This window comes from Artemia sp. Qi Xiang Cuo, chromosome 11 (assembly GCF_049724085.1).
Source record: "Artemia sp. Qi Xiang Cuo chromosome 11, ASM4972408v1, whole genome shotgun sequence".
Taxonomy (NCBI): domain Eukaryota; kingdom Metazoa; phylum Arthropoda; class Branchiopoda; order Anostraca; family Artemiidae; genus Artemia; species Artemia sp. Qi Xiang Cuo.
The window spans coordinates 44,208,515-44,228,376 of NC_142804.1; the positions used below are offsets into that span (position 1 = coordinate 44,208,515).

General features: G+C 37.7%; 1 protein-coding gene across 3 annotated transcripts in view; it reads right to left on the reverse strand.

The window, feature by feature from the left end:
- LOC148947013 (uncharacterized) overlaps positions 1 to 19,862 on the reverse strand; it is a 78,914-nt gene that overhangs the window by 40,214 nt on the left and 18,838 nt on the right. For all 3 annotated transcript variants that reach the window (XM_089097229.1, XM_089097227.1, XM_089097228.1), the window contains exons 3-4: positions 19,740 to 19,806; positions 3,513 to 3,590 (exon numbers count right to left, since the gene is read on the reverse strand). In XM_089097229.1, the coding sequence (XP_088953355.1) occupies positions 3,513 to 3,590; positions 19,740 to 19,806 (145 nt within the window). The remainder of the gene's footprint in view (positions 1 to 3,512; positions 3,591 to 19,739; positions 19,807 to 19,862) is intronic.

Sequence of the window (19,862 nt, forward strand, 5' to 3'; positions counted from 1 at the left end):
GGGCTTGAGAGAGGGTTAATTGTCCTCCAATCTCTTTCTACTATTAAAAAGGGCACTATTCGATTTCCAATCAAATGAGCCGTTTTTGAAGTTTCTAAGACAACCCTTTCTATAAAAAAAACCTTATATGCCCCCAGGGCAAAATTTACGAGAGAGAGAGGGGTTAGTTGCCGTCCAATCCTTATACTATTAAAAAGCGCACTAGCCCTTTCAATTTCTAATTAAATGAGCCCTTTTTGAAGTTTCTACGACAGCGCTATCTATAAAAACCTTATATGTCCATAGGGCATAACTTACAACCTTTGCCCTGAAGGACCTGGCGGGTTTGTCATCCTCAAAGACATAATTTACAAAACTATCAGCTACGCCGAACAAAATTCCTATCTCAAAATTTTGATTGGATGTGTTTGGGGAAATGGTGGGCGTGAGAGGGGTGTTAGTTGCTCTCCAATCACTTTCGACTATTAAAAAGGGCACTAGTACTTTCAATTTCCAATCAAATGAGCCCTTTTTGAAGTTTCTATGAGAACGCTTTCTATAAAAACCTTATTTACCCCCAGGGCATAACTCGCCCTGAGGGCTCTGAGGGGATTATCATCTTCAAAGACCTAATTTCCAGAACTTTCAGTTACATTGAATAAAATGGATATCTAAAAATTTTGATTGCTTGTGTTTGGGGAAATGGTGGCCGTGAAAGGGGGCTAGTTGCCGTCCAATCACTTTCCACTATTAAAAAGGGCACTAGCCCTTAGCATTTCCAATCGAATGAGCCCTTTTTGAGGTTTCTATGACAACGCTTTCTATAAAAACCCTATATACCCCAGGGCATAACTTACAACCCTTGGCCTGAGGGCCGTTTTGGGAGTGTCCTCCTCAAAGACATAATTTCCAGATCTTTCAAATACGTTGAACAAAATGGCTATTTCAAAATTTTGATTGGATGTGTTTGCAGAATCGCTGGGCGTGGAAGGGGTTTTAGTTGCCTTCCAATTACTTTCGCTTATTAAAAAGGGCACAAGCCCTTAAAATTTCCAATCGAATGAGCCCTTTTCGAAGTTTCTACGACAATTCCTGTGATACGAAGTGCCCTGGTCTAAGACAAAGAAAGAAACAAATAAATAATATATTGTGCCAACATCGTTCTTTATTTAGGCAGTGCTGTTGCGCTGCCTATGATTGGATCTTTAACTTTTGCCTTGGCTTGTCTTTTGTCATTATGAAAAACATAACGCCGAACCTATGTTATTTTAATGAAGGCTGATGTAGTATCAGGTTCTTGGCTAACGTCCTTGTAAACTCTAATGTCGTAATTTATAGCTATTTCATCATTTGGAGCTTTTATAAAATGTTGAACGTCGACTTTTACCCCGCCTTGTCTTTTGTCATTGTGAAATACACATCGCCAAAACTTAATTTATTTTAACAAAGGCATGGTAAGCATTGATGACATTATCCGTTTCAAAATCCCAAACCCAATTATCATAACTATCATTTTCAATTTGGCACGTTTTGACTTCGCTGTCGCTTATCTTCAAGCCCCATTTTTCTTTTGTATTGTATATTTGCTAATTGCTCAGGTAGTAGGACAAAAACTTCTTTTTCTTCCAACGAATTATCATTTATAATACTTATAAATTTTGTTTTTTGGGTATTGTCTCATTTGGTAGTCTAGCTTGTTGATTATCACCCGTTGTCAATTTATTTTGTTCGGGTTGTTCCCTTGTTCTTATCACGTTTGATAGTTCAGGTGGTTCCAAAGAATCATTATTTTAATTCACATCGCTATCATTTTCAATTTTGACATGTTTTGATTCTCGCTGTTGCTCATCTTCTAATCCCATTTTTCTTTCTTCTTTGTTTTGGATTTTCATTCCTTCAGACACTCTGCCAATGCCCTTTACTTTAGCTGCCTTTTTAAGAAAAACAAACTATATAGCCGATTTCGAGGCCGGGCTCCAGCATGGCTACACGGCAGGCTTTAACACATTGATTCTCATTGTCGCTTGTCTTCTAACAGCAGACAATGTGAGCCTCTTCTTGATGTCAGCATAGGTTAGATACAACCACCCTGGGAAAAATATGAATTCTTTCTTAAAGTTGTGACCTTTTTAGAACGTTTTTTTTGTAGCCAGAAATGTCAATATGCCAATTATAAGAAAAAAACAACAAAATGTAGCCGATTTCGAGACTGAGCCCCGGCAACCGCCATGTGGCAGGCTTGTATATATTACTTGTCATTGTATGTAGCAACCTCCAAATGAATTACCTTTGTTTGCTACTCTTTCCTCGGGAAAATGGAGGGCTCTCCAGGGAATACATATAACTTTGAAAGGTCCCAATGACTTGTAATTGAAAGTTGCTTGCTTTATGGTATCTTTGATGGTCTGTAATGGGTTTTGCACCGCATTTTGGTGGCGCTAAAGATTGTGATGGGGCTACTCTTCTAACTTAATATTTCTTTTCTTCTTCACTTTCATTTTTGACTCGTTCTGATTTTTTTTGTCTCTTGTCTTCTAACAGCACATTCTTTGCAATTCATTTCATTTTGACGCGTTGTAATACTCGATTTCTTGCTATCGCTTGTAATTCTCGTTGCCACTTATCTTCTAACCGTATATTTCTTTGTTCTCGCTGTGACACATCTTTTCGCCGCATGTTTCTTGTTCTTAGCTTTCATTTTTAATTCGTTCTACTCCTCGTTGTCGCATGTCTTGTAACCGCATATTTCTTTGTTTTTCACTTTGGCTTTTGACTCGTTTTAATTCTTGCTGCCGCTTATCTTCAAAGCAGGTATTTCCTTGTTTTTAACTTTTGTTTTTGACTCGTTTTAAATGTCACTGACGAAGGTATCCTAACTGTTTATCTCTTTGTTCTTCCTTTTCGTTTATCATTACCTTAGACATTTTTTCAATACCCTTTACCTTATCTGCTTGGATTGGTCTTGTCACACTTGATGGTCTAGGTTGTTCATATTTTCCTCTAGGCATTATAAAACTGCTTAAAACGCCCTTTTTAAATAGACTAATTACACTTGGTATTTTATACTTATATATGTTCCTTTTGTAATGTTGCGTGCGTCATAGATATAAAAACGATGCTCTCGCTCTTGGAGGGGGGAATGATGCAATTTATTCTTTTGAAATGTGCTCATAAATATAACGTTAATCATATGATTTTTCTTGTCAATCATATTTCTTGTGTAATTTTGCCTGCATCATAGACACTAAAACGATACAACCACTATTGAGGGAAATATGACGTACGTATGCTCTTGAAATGTGCTCAAAAATATGACATCGTTCACGAGATTTTGTTTCCAAAATTAAGATTTTTAACGAATTTTCTCAAACTCGTGACCCGTATAGATCTTTTTTTCAGACCAGAATATTCCAGGGTGCCAATTTTCCAAAAACAATATGGAGCCGCTTTCGAGGAAAAATCCACAAATAAATACATACAAAATTAATGCTCGTTTCAAGAGATAAGATATATATATATATATATTAACTAACCATCAGTTTTGCCGGAGAGACGATCGTCGGAAACTTTCAGTTGAATAGGAGCTTCAGTGGAACTTTTCTTTCTGGGACCTAGAAGAAACCAAATTGATGGCTATAAAACATCTTAATGAAACAAATAAAAAGTTAGTATAAATTATTATGACCTAAATAAAACAAGAGCATAAGCAGAAAATATTTGATGATTCATTGGAAATAATATGCGTTTTGGCTTTACTTTTTGGTTTTGATTTTTCAAAAATCAGGCAGACTTTCTCAAGCTCGTTGCTTTTGCTTGGTAACATTATTGTCCTAAACCCATATGTAAGAAACTTTCTGTCCCTTGGCTTGAACCGCAAGGGATTTATAATGCCTTTTTTTCTCTCTCTTTTCTTTTCACAGATAGCTTGGCACTGGAGCATCTTAGGAGTTGTTCAATGGCCCATTTAAAAGGAAATTACGAGATCTAGTGCCATTTTTAATTCATTTTTACAAATTTTTGACAGAAGCAATTTTTCCACTAAAAACTGCATTTTTATAGCCAATCTTGATGAATGCCAGCTATCATAACCACTAGTTAAAAGCACATATGCTTACCATTGTACCATCGTAGTTAAGATTACAGTATTTATTCTATGACAAAGAAAAAGGTAGTTAATTTGCTTGAATAGTGAAGGAAATACATTGGCTAGAAAAACAAGAAAAGTTGTTTGAACTATCCGGGTTGCAGCGGTAGCTAGCAACCTAGTAAGAGACGATCCCGTCCAAAGTTAAGAAATATAATAACCCATAATTCCTTAAAATAGGCTCAAATCAAGAAAAAAGTACAGCATTAGAACCGCCTTGTTCGAAACCCTTAAATAGGAAACTTACTTTCCCTTCGCTTGAACAATAAGAAAAATATATTGGCCTGAAAATCAAGAAAAGTGGCATCCACTACAGCATTCTGCCTAAACGGCATCTTTTTTTTCTTTTCCGTAGATAGCTTGGCACTGGAATATCGTATAGAGTTGATCAATGGCTCATTTTAAAGTAAATTACTAGATCTAGTGCCATTTGTAATTAATTTTATTTTATTTTAAATGAAATCAATTTTTCCACTAAAAACTGCATCTTTATGGCTAATCTTGATAAATGGCGTCACAATCGGGGACAAGATAATACGTGCTTTTGTAATTAAAAAAACCATTTAAAATTACAGAAAACTGCATTTTCAAATACTAGATATTGAATGTCGTCATTGAGTCATTAGAACTATAACGTAAATATAAAAACGCATCTTATGACGTTACCTGAGAGGAAAATGGTTATCACAGGCAGCGCAATCGCAGTATTTCTACGAGGTATTTCTACAATTAGGATTACAATTACGTATATGATTAGATAGAATTCACAGCTTTACAAAAACTTGTTTCACATAGCAAGCCCTTGGTGGACAAAGCAAGCCCTAGGCGTTCAAGATTTGGATGTAAACTTGGCTCCAAGAGCTTCTGTCCGCAGTCGTTGGTTCAATGACCGACAACCATTTTGATCCCATTACCTTCGACATTTCCTTAAAAAATCAGATGGTTCCATGTCAGAGATAATGGTAGATAATTAGACTTTCCTTGCCACCGGATTGTTTAATCCATGGCAATAATGGGAAGCAGCAATTCGAAAATTGCTTTGATATTATGTCATCAGGTTGTCATAGGAAATATCAAAACTTAAAAAAAATATCAGGTTGTCATAGGAAGGATTTGAATTTGATGAAGTTTAATATAGGTTACAATTTCCAGCTTTATCTCGAACGATATCATTGCTGACACGGAGAAATCACCCCACGTTCAAATTATATGTGAGATAGATTAATCCTGAGAGAAGATACCTAGGATTTAGACGCCAGAAGCATTTAGCAGTCAAAACTTGCATCTGTAAAACACGGTGACCACCATAACGTCAAATATACGAAGCTCGGTCTTTAGAGTAAATTGATGTTTGCTCCTCAGATATTTCGTCAGACGGACGGAAGGAGCCAACGTTGAAGACAACAAACATGATGATTGAAGATATAGCTGCAACCCAGTAAAGTTTACTTTGCAAGAACAGGAATTATCTACTGTAATTTTGGAGAATATTTTTATTGCTAAGTAGTTGCACTGTTACCGTGAAAACGAAAAACAATCTGCCATTGTAACCTATAATACCATTTAGTCACGGAGCCCAACGAGAGAAATGTTGATATCTATAGTTTTGGGTGGTCAGCAAGCAGCAGAAGGTTAGAGAATACAATCCGATGTAATCGATCATACTGAATACGAAAAATAACTGTATATAATTGACAAGCGGATGCAACATCTCTATTTGTGAAGCCGACTGCTGACACCAACCTTCCTGAAGCCAACTGCTGACTCAAGGTGGAAGCAAGGGGCTAGGTAAGCCTGGAGATTTCTACGGCGGTGGTGGAGCTCCAGGCAATGAGGCTCGAACCTCCGTCCCTAGGCAGAATAGGTAATCCGTTACCGCCCCTCAAACCAGTGAAGGGGTGTAAGCAACTCTGAGCTCCATGCCGAGCAAGCGGATGACCAACACGCTACGGATGACCGGAAGACTGGGGACCTTATGGTGTACCTTATTCCCAAAAAACAACCAGTAATGATGATCACGAATGTGGTACAGAGTAAAAGATTGGCTACGGCATCCCCGGTTTCAAGCGATGCGACTAAATTTGCGCCCTCGTCAAGAAGTGGGCTAGCTAAAATTCTAGAAGACAAGAAGACAAGGTCTAAACATCGGCTGCTGGAACCTATGCTCCATCAAATGCTAACTAGCACAAGATTTTGTACCTGAAGAAATTCATCTTTATAACCTTGATATTCTGTGCGTTTCTGAGATGAGATTGAATGAACATGAAATCTTGACCCTAGAATCCACGTCTACGAAGAAGGTCATGTTTTGTAACTCAGGACCCTTAGATTGATCCGGCACAGCAGGACTAGCTATCCTGTTGTCCACCAAAGCAGCCACTGGGCTCCTCGAACATGAGCCCGAGAGAATCGTACGGCAAGACTTAAAGGTCACACGAATAATCTAACTGTCCGAAGGAAATACGTCCCAATAAGAGATGCCACTGAACAGCAAAAAGACCAGTTTTACAGTGCTCTTCAAACAGTCATTGATAAGATTCCACGGAAAGATACCCTTCTAATTGGAGGCGACTCCAATACTAGGATCGGCAGAAAGCTGAATAACTCGAAACAGGCGATCGGCAATAAGGCCTTAGAGACAGGTGCACAGATAGAAACAGGCTTTTATTGTTCGCAGTTCAGAACAAACTTGCTGTGGCTAACACCTGGTTTGAACACAAGCCGTGTCATATATATATATATATATATATATATATATATATATATATATATATATATATATATATATATATATATATATATATACATACACACACATATATATATATATATATATATATATATATATATATATATATATATATATATATACAGGGAAATCCACGACGGAAGAGTAAAGGGCCAAATATTTATATCTACTCCTACCCCCACGATGGAAACCATGGTGATCGAGAGTGCACAGAGGCACTGATCAAAAACGGACCCGACCCCTTTTTGTTGAAGACACGGCTAAGGTACAGACTCAGCACAAAGAAGGCTACTATTTCAAGCCAGGAAAAAGACGTATCGAAGCTGAAAGTGGATGAATACCGAGGATCACCTATCCGTAAACTCTCAAGCCACTTCGCTGTCCTTCAGGATGACCCCCAGCAATCAAACACGACTCGTCAGTGCCTCAGCTGCCCCGAGAAATAGATTTAAATGAAATGGAACAAATTCAAAGACCACAACAATGAAGCCGCCCCAACCATACTTGGGTTCGTCAAGCGTAAAACCAAGAAATTAATTTCAGAGAAAACTCTCAAACTCTCTGCCAAGAAGAAAGAGGCAACAAACAAGAAGTCCCCCGAATACAAAGTGTGCAACAAGAACGTCACAAATCAGCAAGAGCTGACAAAAAACGTAACGGTCTAATGTTGCCAGCGATATGAAAAGAACCGCATCACGGAACGATACATGAGAACTCTAATCAGATACTTGGAGAAGGTACTGGGAAGAAGAAGCAAACTGCCATCCCTTTGCTTAAGGCGAAGCTTGGGAAAATACTCACAAACAGCGAGGATCGTATCGAAAGATGGCGAGTACATATCCAATAGCTACTTTGACCAGGAGTTACTAGTACGGACCAGCCCTCCATGGATGAAGTGACCAAGGCAATCAAAATACTGAAAACCATAGAAAGATTAGGAATACATGGGATTTCTGTAGAGCTACTGAAAGCTCTCCCCGAGCCGGCGATGGATGGGCTTCTAGTTTGATCACCGAAGTCTGGGACACTGATTACATCACCGATGAGTGAAAGAACTCGACGATTGTCCCTACCTCCAAAAAAGAGACCGTATGGCTTGTAAAATCTACCGAGGAATATCCCAACCCTATTGCTGCCAAGCTGTGCGCAAAAATACTTTTAAAAAGATTTAGATACGCCAAAAACAGCCGAATACAACCCAACCAAGCAGAATTCAGGCCGAGCATGGGTTGATTTGACCAGATCTTTAGCCTGCGACAGATCCTTGAACACCAGTTTAAACATCAGCAGGAAACAATCCAAATTTTCATAAACTTCATCACTGCCTTTGATTAGGTCCACCATGATGCAATATGGGATGCAATGAGAGAGGATGGTGTACATGAGAAGATCATCGGTCTGCTTAGGGCATACTGGGCTGGAATAAAGACTCGAGTCAGAGTAGATGGAAAGCTTTCAGATCTGGTCCTGATCGAGGAGGGTGTTCGTCAAGGCTGTGTCCTCTCACCAACTTTAGTCAACTTCATCATCGATTGGATCCTCAAGGTCCTGGACAAGCACAAATATGTTGCAGTGAGCCCATCATTCTCCGTCACAGATCTTGACTAAGCTGACGACGTGGACATGCTTGCTGAATATGTTGCAGAAAACCAGACTATGATCAATAATATGGGAGACATGGCACTCTCGATTGGCCTCCAAATAAGTTTACCGAAAAAAAAAGTAATTCAAATACCGCAACTAAATGGTCAACCCTGCTGGCGAATATTCATAAGAGATCCAAAGCCATATATTGTCAGCCTGGAACGTCTTCCTGCAACTACGGAAGCCTCTCTGGAAGCGGCACGAAATTCCGACAAGGACGAAGCTTTGAGCGTATGAAGCTATGCTTCTCTCTGTCTTCCTCTAAGGATGTGAGTCGTGGTCACTGAAAGCAACCGAGGCGTTGATCTTGAATACATTCAACCACAAATGCCTGTGTTATATCCTGGACAATCGCATCTCAGATAGTCTCAAAAGATGAAGTCAGGAGAAGATGTGGGGGTCACCTACTTATCTCCGATACTGTCAAGCAAAGGAGACTAAGATGGTTTGGCCACAGAATGCGCAGACCAGGTGACCATATAACCAAAAGACACCTCAAATGTCTACCACGACCGGCATGTAAGAAGAGAAGAGAAGGCCAAAAGAAGATGTGGCTCGCGACAGTGAAGCTCTATCTGGAGTCAATTGGAGGGTTCAGAAAATACGGCAGTCGTTGGGATCGTCAGTAGATGGAGATTGTAGAGCCTGCCCCCCTCCAGCTAAACCTCGGGAAGGAGACATGTCTTCGTCTGCTGGGCACCACAATGAGCTGGATGCGGCTTGGACAAGCAACAAGTATTTGTTTGAATTTCCTAGAAAACGGTCTCGATAGACAAATATTCCCTTCAAATCAATAAGAAGTACCAAACTGCTCCAAAATTGCTCAATTAATGAGCCAACTAAAGAAAATTGAATAAAACTCATTATTCTTTCCTCAAAATTGTTTTATCTTTTGCTGTTCAGCTATAATGCTTGAAAATCGACAGAAAGATAACATAGTTTACACGTTTTAGGAACTTGATCCAAGTTGAACATTCCCTGCATAAGTTGCATTTTTTTTAATAGTATATTCTGTAGGAATATTATCATTCTACAAAATATTTGATCTAGAAATTCTCTAACCCTTTTCGCTTTTGAACTATTAGCAAGAAAGCAGAGGGACCCAATATTTAGCTCAGATAAGCAGTGTTTTAAGGATAAACTGGTCATATTATCCCCAGGGTGGGGAAATATTTGACATGCTCAAAAACCCACAACTTCCAGAATTGTACAAAAATGTAATGCTAAACTTGTCGTGGTTTTGCACAGCGAAAGCTGTGGTGACTGGGATGGCCACCTTGCAGGAGCAGGCAAAATACTTCCTTATTTAGTTGCATGCGGTCACTATAAATACGGGATTTGCATGATTGACTATCTGCAGAAATTAGACCCAGGGGTATATCAGACACTCTGCAATGGACGGTTCAATGTGAAGAGGTGAAGTACCCCAAAGTGGGTTCGATACCGCTCACCACGAAGATATCCCTTCCTTCATCATGCGGCAGCACAAAGCTGTTGACAAAGTGAAGTGTGTCCTGGAACCCAGGTTCAATTCTTTTTTATGGAGTGACGAAAATTATATTATTATTTAAAATCGTGTGTGGTGAGATGACCAATTAAGTCGGAAATTGATTTAATTGGAAATAAAATATTATGACGCAAAATAAAATTATGAAGTTTTGAAAATACCACTTTGACTAAGATAAGAGTTTGCAAATTAACCATAAAAAGTACTACAGGTCTTGGGAAACCAGGATATATGTGGGCATTCAAAAAAATTGAGAAATAACCACATCTTGACTTATGCACAGATGGGCCCGGAAGACACGGTTGACCCTAAGCTATAAAAGATAGATTTTATTGTATCTAATAACTGTTTATCTAATAATACTTGGGTGATCTCGGATCCTGTTTGCTTAGGAATACTTTGGATTATCATACAGCCTTAGTTTTTTTTGGCAATCAAATTTTTTGTTACATCTTTGGAGCCAAATTTTGATGCAATTTAGCCCAATTCTTTCTTGTGTATGTCAACAAATTTTCGACGTATTTCAACGTAATTGCAACTGTAACGATCAGCAAATGTACATCCATCAAAAGCCCATAAATCAGCAAACACTTTTGGCAAAATAATCAGAAACACCCTCAACTGAAATAAACTCAGAACTTACATTAGGCCTAGGAATTTGAAAGCAAATGTTGCTTATAGACTAAATGGCTTTAATTTACTGAAAGAAAATGTTGTAATGTTTTGTTTAAGGTGGAGATTGTAAAGTTAAAATCGAAAATGATATGTTTAATTTATCCAAAGCACTTCTATGAGCGGAAGATATATAATAGGTCAACCATGCTATCCAAATGAATTAATTATTAATTGGAAATTAAATAGATTTAAAAACAGATTAGTCAAATAGTTTCTAAAATAACTATAAAAATTACTTTATAGATTATTTAAGTACAGACACTAGTAAACATGCTTAAGGCTGTTATTCGGTCACAATAGAAAAGAGAAGATACATAGTAGATATGGTGTAACCCTGAGTCTTTCTTATCAAAACAGCAGTTTATCGTCGGTACACAGACGCGTACAGGACGAAAAGACATAACAAAGAGAAACATAGAGACAAACACCAGAGTCGTTAGCCCTGAACTTCAGGCAGAGCATTTCAGGCTGCGCTTGCCCATAAAGTAACCATCAATCCAAAAATTGAGGTTGTATGTAAAAGAATGAACCACAAAATAAGATGGCATAAGAGGCATGTTTATACTGTTAAAAGTTGCTTTCTTTAAAAGAAGATGTGAAGAGTTGAGGACAACTCTTATTAAGGGAGTACTGTGGTGAGCTGAGCAATTAAGTCAGAAATTTATATAACTGGAAATCAAATTCTATGACGCAAAATAAAATAATGAAGTCTTGAAAATACCACTTTGAATAAGATAAGAGTTTGAAAATTAACCATAAAGTACCATGGGTCTTGAGAGACCAGAATATATGTGGACATTCAAGAAAATTGAGAAATAACCACGTCTTAGCTTATGCACAGGTGGGCCCAGAAGACACGGTTGACCTTAAGCTATAAAAGATACATTTTATTGTATCAAATAACTTTTTACCTAATACCACTCGGGTAACCTCTGATCCTTTTTACTTAGGATTGCTTTGGGTTATCGTAAGTATCCTTGATTTCTTATAGTTTATAATTATATTTTTGTGTTCTGTTTATTATGTGGAGCAAATAGTCCCAGTGGCGCTTATATAGCCAGAACTTGTTCCGTTGTTTGTTGAGTTCAATAAAAGTAATCATATTTATGCCAAACCTTCCTCTAACATTATTTTATACTTCTCATCTATGTCCAGTAAGCACGCTCAGTATAATTAGTCAGGCCAACCCCTAAGTGGAACGCTACCCAAGTATTAGTCACCTTAGGACCGTACCACATACCACCTCTAGGAGCCAGACTAATACCACTTCACTACATCTGGTGGCACTTTACTACACTTGAGACAGTCACTCGTGACATTGATAATTCTTCTCGATGTGTAAGCTATTCGAAATAGAGCGCTTGAACGCTAATTAGATGGAGATAAATCTGCTTTTAGCAAAGTGAAGGTTATAAAAATGAGAAAGTGAAACAGAAAAAGAAAACCTAGACTTTTAGGGCTGTAAAAAGGTTCACCAATATTGTATTTTAAACTGTCAAATGGGTATTAGTGAATGTTGACACATATCTTCACCACCTGAAGAATTTACTTTCTCATAAGCTTATCCCATATGCACCATCTATACTTGGAAGAAGAGCAATTACCGGGATGGTTGCAATTTGGTCAGGAAGCAATTTAGCTTTTCTGGAGTATTTGAAAACAAAAAATAGTTGAATGAATCCCTCGTTAACGCCGAGATCGGCTGTGAGTCGACTCATTAAGAGTGGTAAACTTAATGTCGCACCTCAGAAGCCAGACGCCAACTGAATCAGAAACCATTTAAAGCTATGGAAAACAAAGATTTTCCACTCTTGTGTCTTTTAACGGTGACTTTAAAGAACTGCGTATCCTTGCAGATAGATATGATAGAATATTTGGATATAGTGACAAGGAAAGCAATATGATCTGCTTGAAGGACTGTTGTTGTTGCCACGAGCAACACTCAAAGCTAGATGATTGGAACCCAACACTATCAAATTCCAAGGCAATAGGCCAAACCGATTGAACTTTTTGACGAAGTCGAAAACTTAGTCCATGTTCTTCAATCAGTTTCAACAGTCTACATATAAGGAAGCTTTCAAGACTGGGTGAAAACAGTTATACTTAGCAGAAGTGGAAGTATTGATATAGACTTTGGACAGCGTTTGGGTTACACCCATGAAGAAGCAGATACTAGAGTTGTGTTGCACACGCTGAACTATTTGAAGAAGGGTATTGATTTTGCATATGTCGATGTGAATGACACAGACCTTGTTACCCTTTTGCTTTATCATTGCAAGCTATTCCTTGGATACCACTCAATTGCTAAAAGTGGAAAGTTTTTGTCTTATTGTGTGAATTTTCAGTACCTGTATATGAACTTTGCAGGGATTTACCAAACGATCTAGTTTTTCCATCTGCCTTCTTCAAACAATTTTAGGCTGTAATACAGCTGCAATTATGTTCTTTAATGGAAAAAGAGTTTTTACCAAGGTTGTTAAGAAATGAGCGCTGCTAAAACAGATTACTATACTTGTGAAAGATATAGAAAGATCAAGGCTTGATTCCTCTATGCAAGAGAACTTTATTTTTATTTGTAAGAAATCCATTGTCGCCACATACGGTAAACATCAACACTTTTTTACCTCTCTTGATGATTTGCGAGCACATTTATACCCTCTAAAGCGAAAGATTATTTATTTGCCGCCATCTGACGCTGCCTTTGAGCGCCATGCTAAGTGCGTTTGCCCCCAGTTGGGCATTGTTTTTTTTTACTAGTAAACCGAGGAAAGTCGCAGTTTCTAGAGCCCTATAGCTTATCTGGACTTTGCAGGATGGTGAGGTTAGGTCGATTTCATCCACCCTAAAGGCGTGAGACCCCTAAGTACTGGTCATGCATCTATTTTACAAAAATTGTCTGTGTTCACGAAGTATACCTTCGACTTACATCGTGGCTGTGATGAAAAAGGTTTGAATGCTTCTTTAATACTCTATAATAAATTCTTACAGTTGTATAGTTCTATAATTAATTCTTACAGTTGTATAGTTTTTAAAGTTTCTTCTATCTATAATTTAAACTCACATGGAAAAATCTGATATTCTAACCTAAGATCTTTTAAAGTTTATTTTTTTAATAAATAAAAGTTTAATAAAAGTTTAATAAGTATATAACACGAAATAGCTACCAGTTGGTATTAGAAGAACATTCCTGTTTTTTTTGTTTATATTATTAGCAATTACACTTAGGCATTAACTTCAAGTTCGGCTAAGTAAATATTTCATTTGCGGAAAAGAGCCTAAGCCTTGCGACTTCCTATGAGGGCGTGGGGGAAAATGAATAAATGTATAAATGTTATACCGTATCGTTGGATGTTTACCATGTGTGGCGACAATGACTTTCTTGCAAATAAAAATAAAGTTATCTTGCATAGAGGAATCAATGAAAATGTATAAACGTTTCTAGTTATAATTTGGACCCGAGATGAATCAGTTTCATATGCTGGAACTATTATCATCTAAAGTTTGTTTGCTAATAAGTGCATTTATGAAATGGTTAGAAGTTGCTATCGGAAGGGCATACCAGTTTTTTCACAAATGATCTTCAAAATTCATTTTGACGATCAGCTAGTATCTAGCCTCAAACCTTGCGACTTTTTTTTGTTTATATTATTAGCAATTACACTTAGGCATTAACTTCAAGTTCGGCTAAGTAAATATTTCATTTGCGGAAAAGAGCCTAAGCCTTGCGACTTCCTATGAGGGCGTGGGGGAAAATGAATAAATGTATAAATGTTATACCGTATCGTTGGATGTTTACCATGTGTGGCGACAATGACTTTCTTGCAAATAAAAATAAAGTTATCTTGCATAGAGGAATCAATGAAAATGTATAAACGTTTCTAGTTATAATTTGGACCCGAGATGAATCAGTTTCATATGCTGGAACTATTATCATCTTAAGTTTGTTTGCTAATAAGTGCATTTATGAAATGGTTAGAAGTTGCTATCGGAAGGGCATACCAGTTTTTTTCACAAATGATCTTCAAAATTCATTTTGACGATCAGCTAGTATCTAGCCTCAAACCTTGCGACTTCTTTGTGGCTCGAGTGGGAGGGGAGGGGTATATGAATGTTTCTTATGGCTATATTTTGGAGATGAATAAGTTTTATATGCTGGTTTTTTATTTTCTAAAGTTGTTTCGCTAATAAGTGGATTACACGACATAGCTAACTGTTACTTACAGAGAAGCACACAGTCTTTATTGTTCATATTATTAGTAAATTCACTTAGTCATAGAAAGATATTTATTTTTATGGTGATGTACGAAAATTCATGTATGTACTACTGATTATATACTGGTATTTCTCCAGTTTAAGAGCATAACTGTCCGTCACTCACGATATACTTGGACATTGGCGCGATTTTCCTTTCAAGAATGAAACAGTAAAATTGCAAGTTTCAAGGTTATCAGCGATGTGCCCAACTGTATACCGATGGTACTCTGTATTCATAATCGGTGGCATCGATTACCATAGGCTGCGTGATCATTGTTGAAAGTTTTTACGAAACGTTTTTTAAGAGTAAAATAAACTTTAAAGACTAGCACCTTCTTACCGAAAATATAAAACCCATATTTGTAATCAGCGCCATAGATTATCCTAAAAGTCGTTGTCAAGCCTTCTACTGCTCATTGATCACCTACCAGTCACATTTTCGGTGAGTGGCTCCCTGACTAATTGGAGACCCGATTCAAAGAGAATCGTCTTTTTGGCGGAAGAATTAAAAAAAAACTTTCCAAAAAAAAGTTTTTCAAAGAAAAGTAAAGAGATAAATTAAGCCTAAGACTAGCAGAAATAAATTCAGAGCACTTCAAGCGTAAAAAAAACATAAATGATTATCAATAAATAAACGAAACCCAAAAGGAACATAAATTACGATAAATAGTCGAGTAAAACTTAAAACAAACCCAAAATTACCACAAACAGTAGTAGAGCTGATGCTCCCAATGCCTTAAAAGACCAAAACATCATTTACGCTTTACTGAACTTTATTTTTATTTCTAACTGTGTTTCTATTTGTCACAACTTTAAAAAAGAAAAGAAAAAAAGCTGAAAAATTACCGTAATAACCAAGATTATTGAAAGGAACTAACGAAATGCAGATCGACAGTTTATTATATGCTGATATTAAATAAAAAAAACTTTTTCAACTGAAAGTAAGGAGCAACATTAAAAATCAAAACGAACAGAAATTATTCCGTATACGAAAGGGTTATTCCTCCTCAATACCTTGCTTTTTACGCTAAAGCTTTAACACTTTAAAATTGAGACAAACAGTAAAATTTTAGCGTAAAGAGCAAGGTATTGAGGAGGGGGCAACCCCTTCATATACGGAATGCTTTTTATTTGTTTTGAGGTTTGATGTTGCTACTTGCTTTCAGTTAAAACAAAACTCCTTTTCTTTTTATTTTCTAATTGTTTTTCAAATATTGCCGGTAAATCTGGCTCACCCTCAATAAAAAATTTCCTACCCTCGCGGAAAACTACACCGTGGAAAGCTCCTCCGCCTAAAATACAAACCCCTAAATTTTAAAACGTTTTAATTCCTAATCGTTTTCTTCGATCACTGCGGAAATCCCCCTTTCATTGGAAATTTTTTCCCGGGAAAACCAAACCCACAGAAAATCCCCCCGGACAATTCCCTTGGAACATCTACATTAGCAAAATTGAGCTGCCAAAGAGAAAGCATAACAAATAAAAAGAATATCGTATAGAAAGTCTGTCAAATTCTGTTAACTGTAAAATTTCCCCTTTAAAATTCACCCCCTGGAGATATCCCTCCCCACGGAATATCCTCCCACCCTAAGCACAAAATCCACCCCCCTCCCCCCCAAAAAATATCTGTAAACTTCCCAATAGCAAATAGTATACGCAAACAATGGGCAATTTCATAACTTACAGGCCTTTCCCCACGGTCTGTAGGAGGTCATGTTATCCCTAAATGCATAGTTATGGGATCTTTCCACTTTGCTGAACGAAGTGGCTATCTCAAAATTTTGATCGGGAGACTTTGGGGAAAAAGGGGCGTGAGAAGGGGGCTAGATACCCTCCAATCTTTTTGATCACTTAAAAAGGTTACTAGAACTTTTAATTTCCGTTCGAATGCACCCTCTCTCAATCTCCTAGGACCATTAGTTGGATACAATCACCCCACGAAAAAAAAAACACAAAAAGACAAACAAATAAACCCGCATCTGTGACCTTTCTTCTAGCAAAAAAAAAGAGGAAAATTCCACATTTTTGTGTATAGGAGTTTGAAACTTCTAAAGTAGGGTTCTCTGATACGCTGAATCTGATGGTGTGACTTTCAATACCTTGATGTTTAGGGGATGCCCCCCTCCCCTTAGGACACCAGAGCGTGGTGTTTAATGACATAGGGGCATTGGTCCTGCTTTTGTTTCTGGAAGTTTCTTGACTATTTATGTAATTTTTGTTCGTTTTAGGTTCCATCTATTTATTGATGGTGACTTAAGTATGTTCGTTTTCCGCTTGAATTACTATTTGACTTTATTTCTGCTCATCTTAGGTTTAATGTAGATCTTTTTTGTTTTTCACCCTGAGCCCGTGCGATACTGTTGACACTTTTAAGATCCTCTATCAGTTTTTACCAAAATTGCTTCAGAAGCTCCTTATGGTGCTGGGCAAATTTGCTTGAAAATTTAGATCACCTTCAGTTTTTTCCAAAATTGCTTTGGAAGCTCACAGTGGTGCTGGGAAAATTTCTGAATGGACCCTTTGTCTTTCAGACAGACAACCGACGCTGAGACTCACAAAATGACATTTATGGTATCAAACCTCCATAAGAATTAAAATTTTGGCTTCTATTTATATTTTGAACAAAATTTTGCAACATATTTCCATAACAGGTTTATAGAACCCTGGATGGATGGGTACGTCGGATATTATTCAAATAATTAGACTGAAAACCTGCACATTTGGGCTCCCAGAGGGTTGAATCTATTCCGACTAACATCATATTACAACCTTGAGCATAACCAATTTGAGATCTACCATCCCCCTCAACGTGACTTGGAAGTTTCAGCTTAATTCCTTTAGCCGTTTCTGGTATGTCACAAATACGTTAGCCCTTTTGACAACCTTGGATGCAATTAATGGCAGTTGATTTGACCCCCCCCCCTGACGTACCCCAAGACTTTGAACTTCATACCCTTAGCCGTTCCTGAGATAATGCAAATGCGCCCTTTTGACCATCTGAATTCTAATAGTGTCTGTTTTAATAAATGTTTTGATTTATATCAACATTCCTGAGCATGCCTTGAGATATTGCAGATACACCCTTTTGACAAACAGGATGCAAATAATTTCTTTTGATTTAGTCCTACAATCCCAACAACATGCACTGAATGTTTTCACGTTGTATCCTTAGCTGTTCCTGAGATATTAAACAACACCTTTTAGGCAATCTGCGTACAAATAGATTCTTTTGGTTTAGTTTTAAATTCCCGTCAATTTCCCCTGAAAGTTTCAACTTAGTACCCTATTCCGTTTCTGTGATGTTACATTGACGCCATTTTAACAACCTTGATACTCAATAATTGTTAATTCAATAGTTGTAGTTGTAGAAGAAGTAGTAGTAGCAGTAGAAGTAGTACTCGTAGTCACAGCCGCAATCGCAGTCAGAAGTGATGTCATTCACAGGTAGTTGCAGTCACAAGCAGTAATATTGACGGCCACAAGCAGTCCCATCGTAATCACAGACGCAAGTGGTCGCAGTCTTAAGTAGTCGCAGTCTCAAGTGTTCACAGTCGCAATTGCTCACAGTTGCAGTCGCAAGTAGTCACCGCCAAAAAATAGTCAAAGTCACAGTCAATAGTAGTTGCAATCGCAGTCAAAAATAGTCACATTCACAATTAGTCACAGTCGTAAGTATTCGCAAGCAGTCACGGTCGTGAGCAGCAGCAGTAGCAAGTAGTCGTATTCACAATTAGTCACAGTCGTAAGTATTCGCAAGCAGTCACGGTTGTGAGTACTCGCAGTAGCAATTAGTGGCAGTGGCGAGTAATTGTGGTGGCCGTCGCAAGTAGTCGCAGTCACAGTTGCAAGTATTAGCAGTCGCAATCACAGTCAAAATTAGTTATGGTCGCAATCGAAGTCGCAGTAGCAGCAGTAACAGTACTCGAAGCTGTGTGCACATAGTTTCTTTTGGTTAGTTCAAAATTCGCCTCAACATGTCCTGAAGAATATAACTTAATATATTAAGCCGTTCATGAGATATTACTGATATACCCTTTTAACAGCCTGCCTGCATGTGGTGTGTTCTGATTTAGTTCAACACCTCCCTCAGCACTCCTGAAAAATCTGCCTTAATACCCTTGACTTTTTTCATACCCAAGATCAAACATAACCCCCTTTCCCAATAAAAAAAACTATATGTAAACAATGAGCAGCTGGCATAACTTAGAGCCCTCACCCCAAGGGCTGTGGGGTCTCAAGTCATCCTCGGAGGCATAGTTATTGGACCTTTCAACTATTTTGAACAAAATGGCTATCTTAAAATTTTTATCGAATATCCTTTTTTGGGAGGGGCATATAAAAATGGGCAGGAAAAAGGAGCTGGTTGTCCTCCAATCACTTTTAATTCTTAAAAAAGGACACTCAAACCTTCAATTTCAGATCCAATGAGCCCCTCTGAAGTTTCTACGATATCTCCTTCCATACTAAGTGGCCTGGGAAAAAATAGTACATTTAAGCCTTATCGCTCTTTACTTAAGCAGGGCTATCGCGAAGCATTTGATATCATCCAAACAACTCTAAATTATATTACTAATATAGTGTAGTGGAACCCTTAGGCCAAAAAAAGTGAACAAATTACTTCGAATGCCGGAGACATCTGAGTCAAATTGGATTGACCTTCTGAACATTCCCTTTGAGGAAATTATAATTATATCGTACTTCACACAAGGAGAGAATCTAAGAGACAATATATTTACAGTTTTGTAATTTAGTGAAAAATTAGAAGATTCGATGAAAATTTTACTTACGTCCTCGTTTCTTAGGTTGTTCCTTCCATGAGCCATCATCTGAAGGGTCAAACGGTACGCGTGTCCTCTGAAAATTTTTATTATATGACTTTTAGAGTTATTCTCAAATGGTAAACAAAAAAA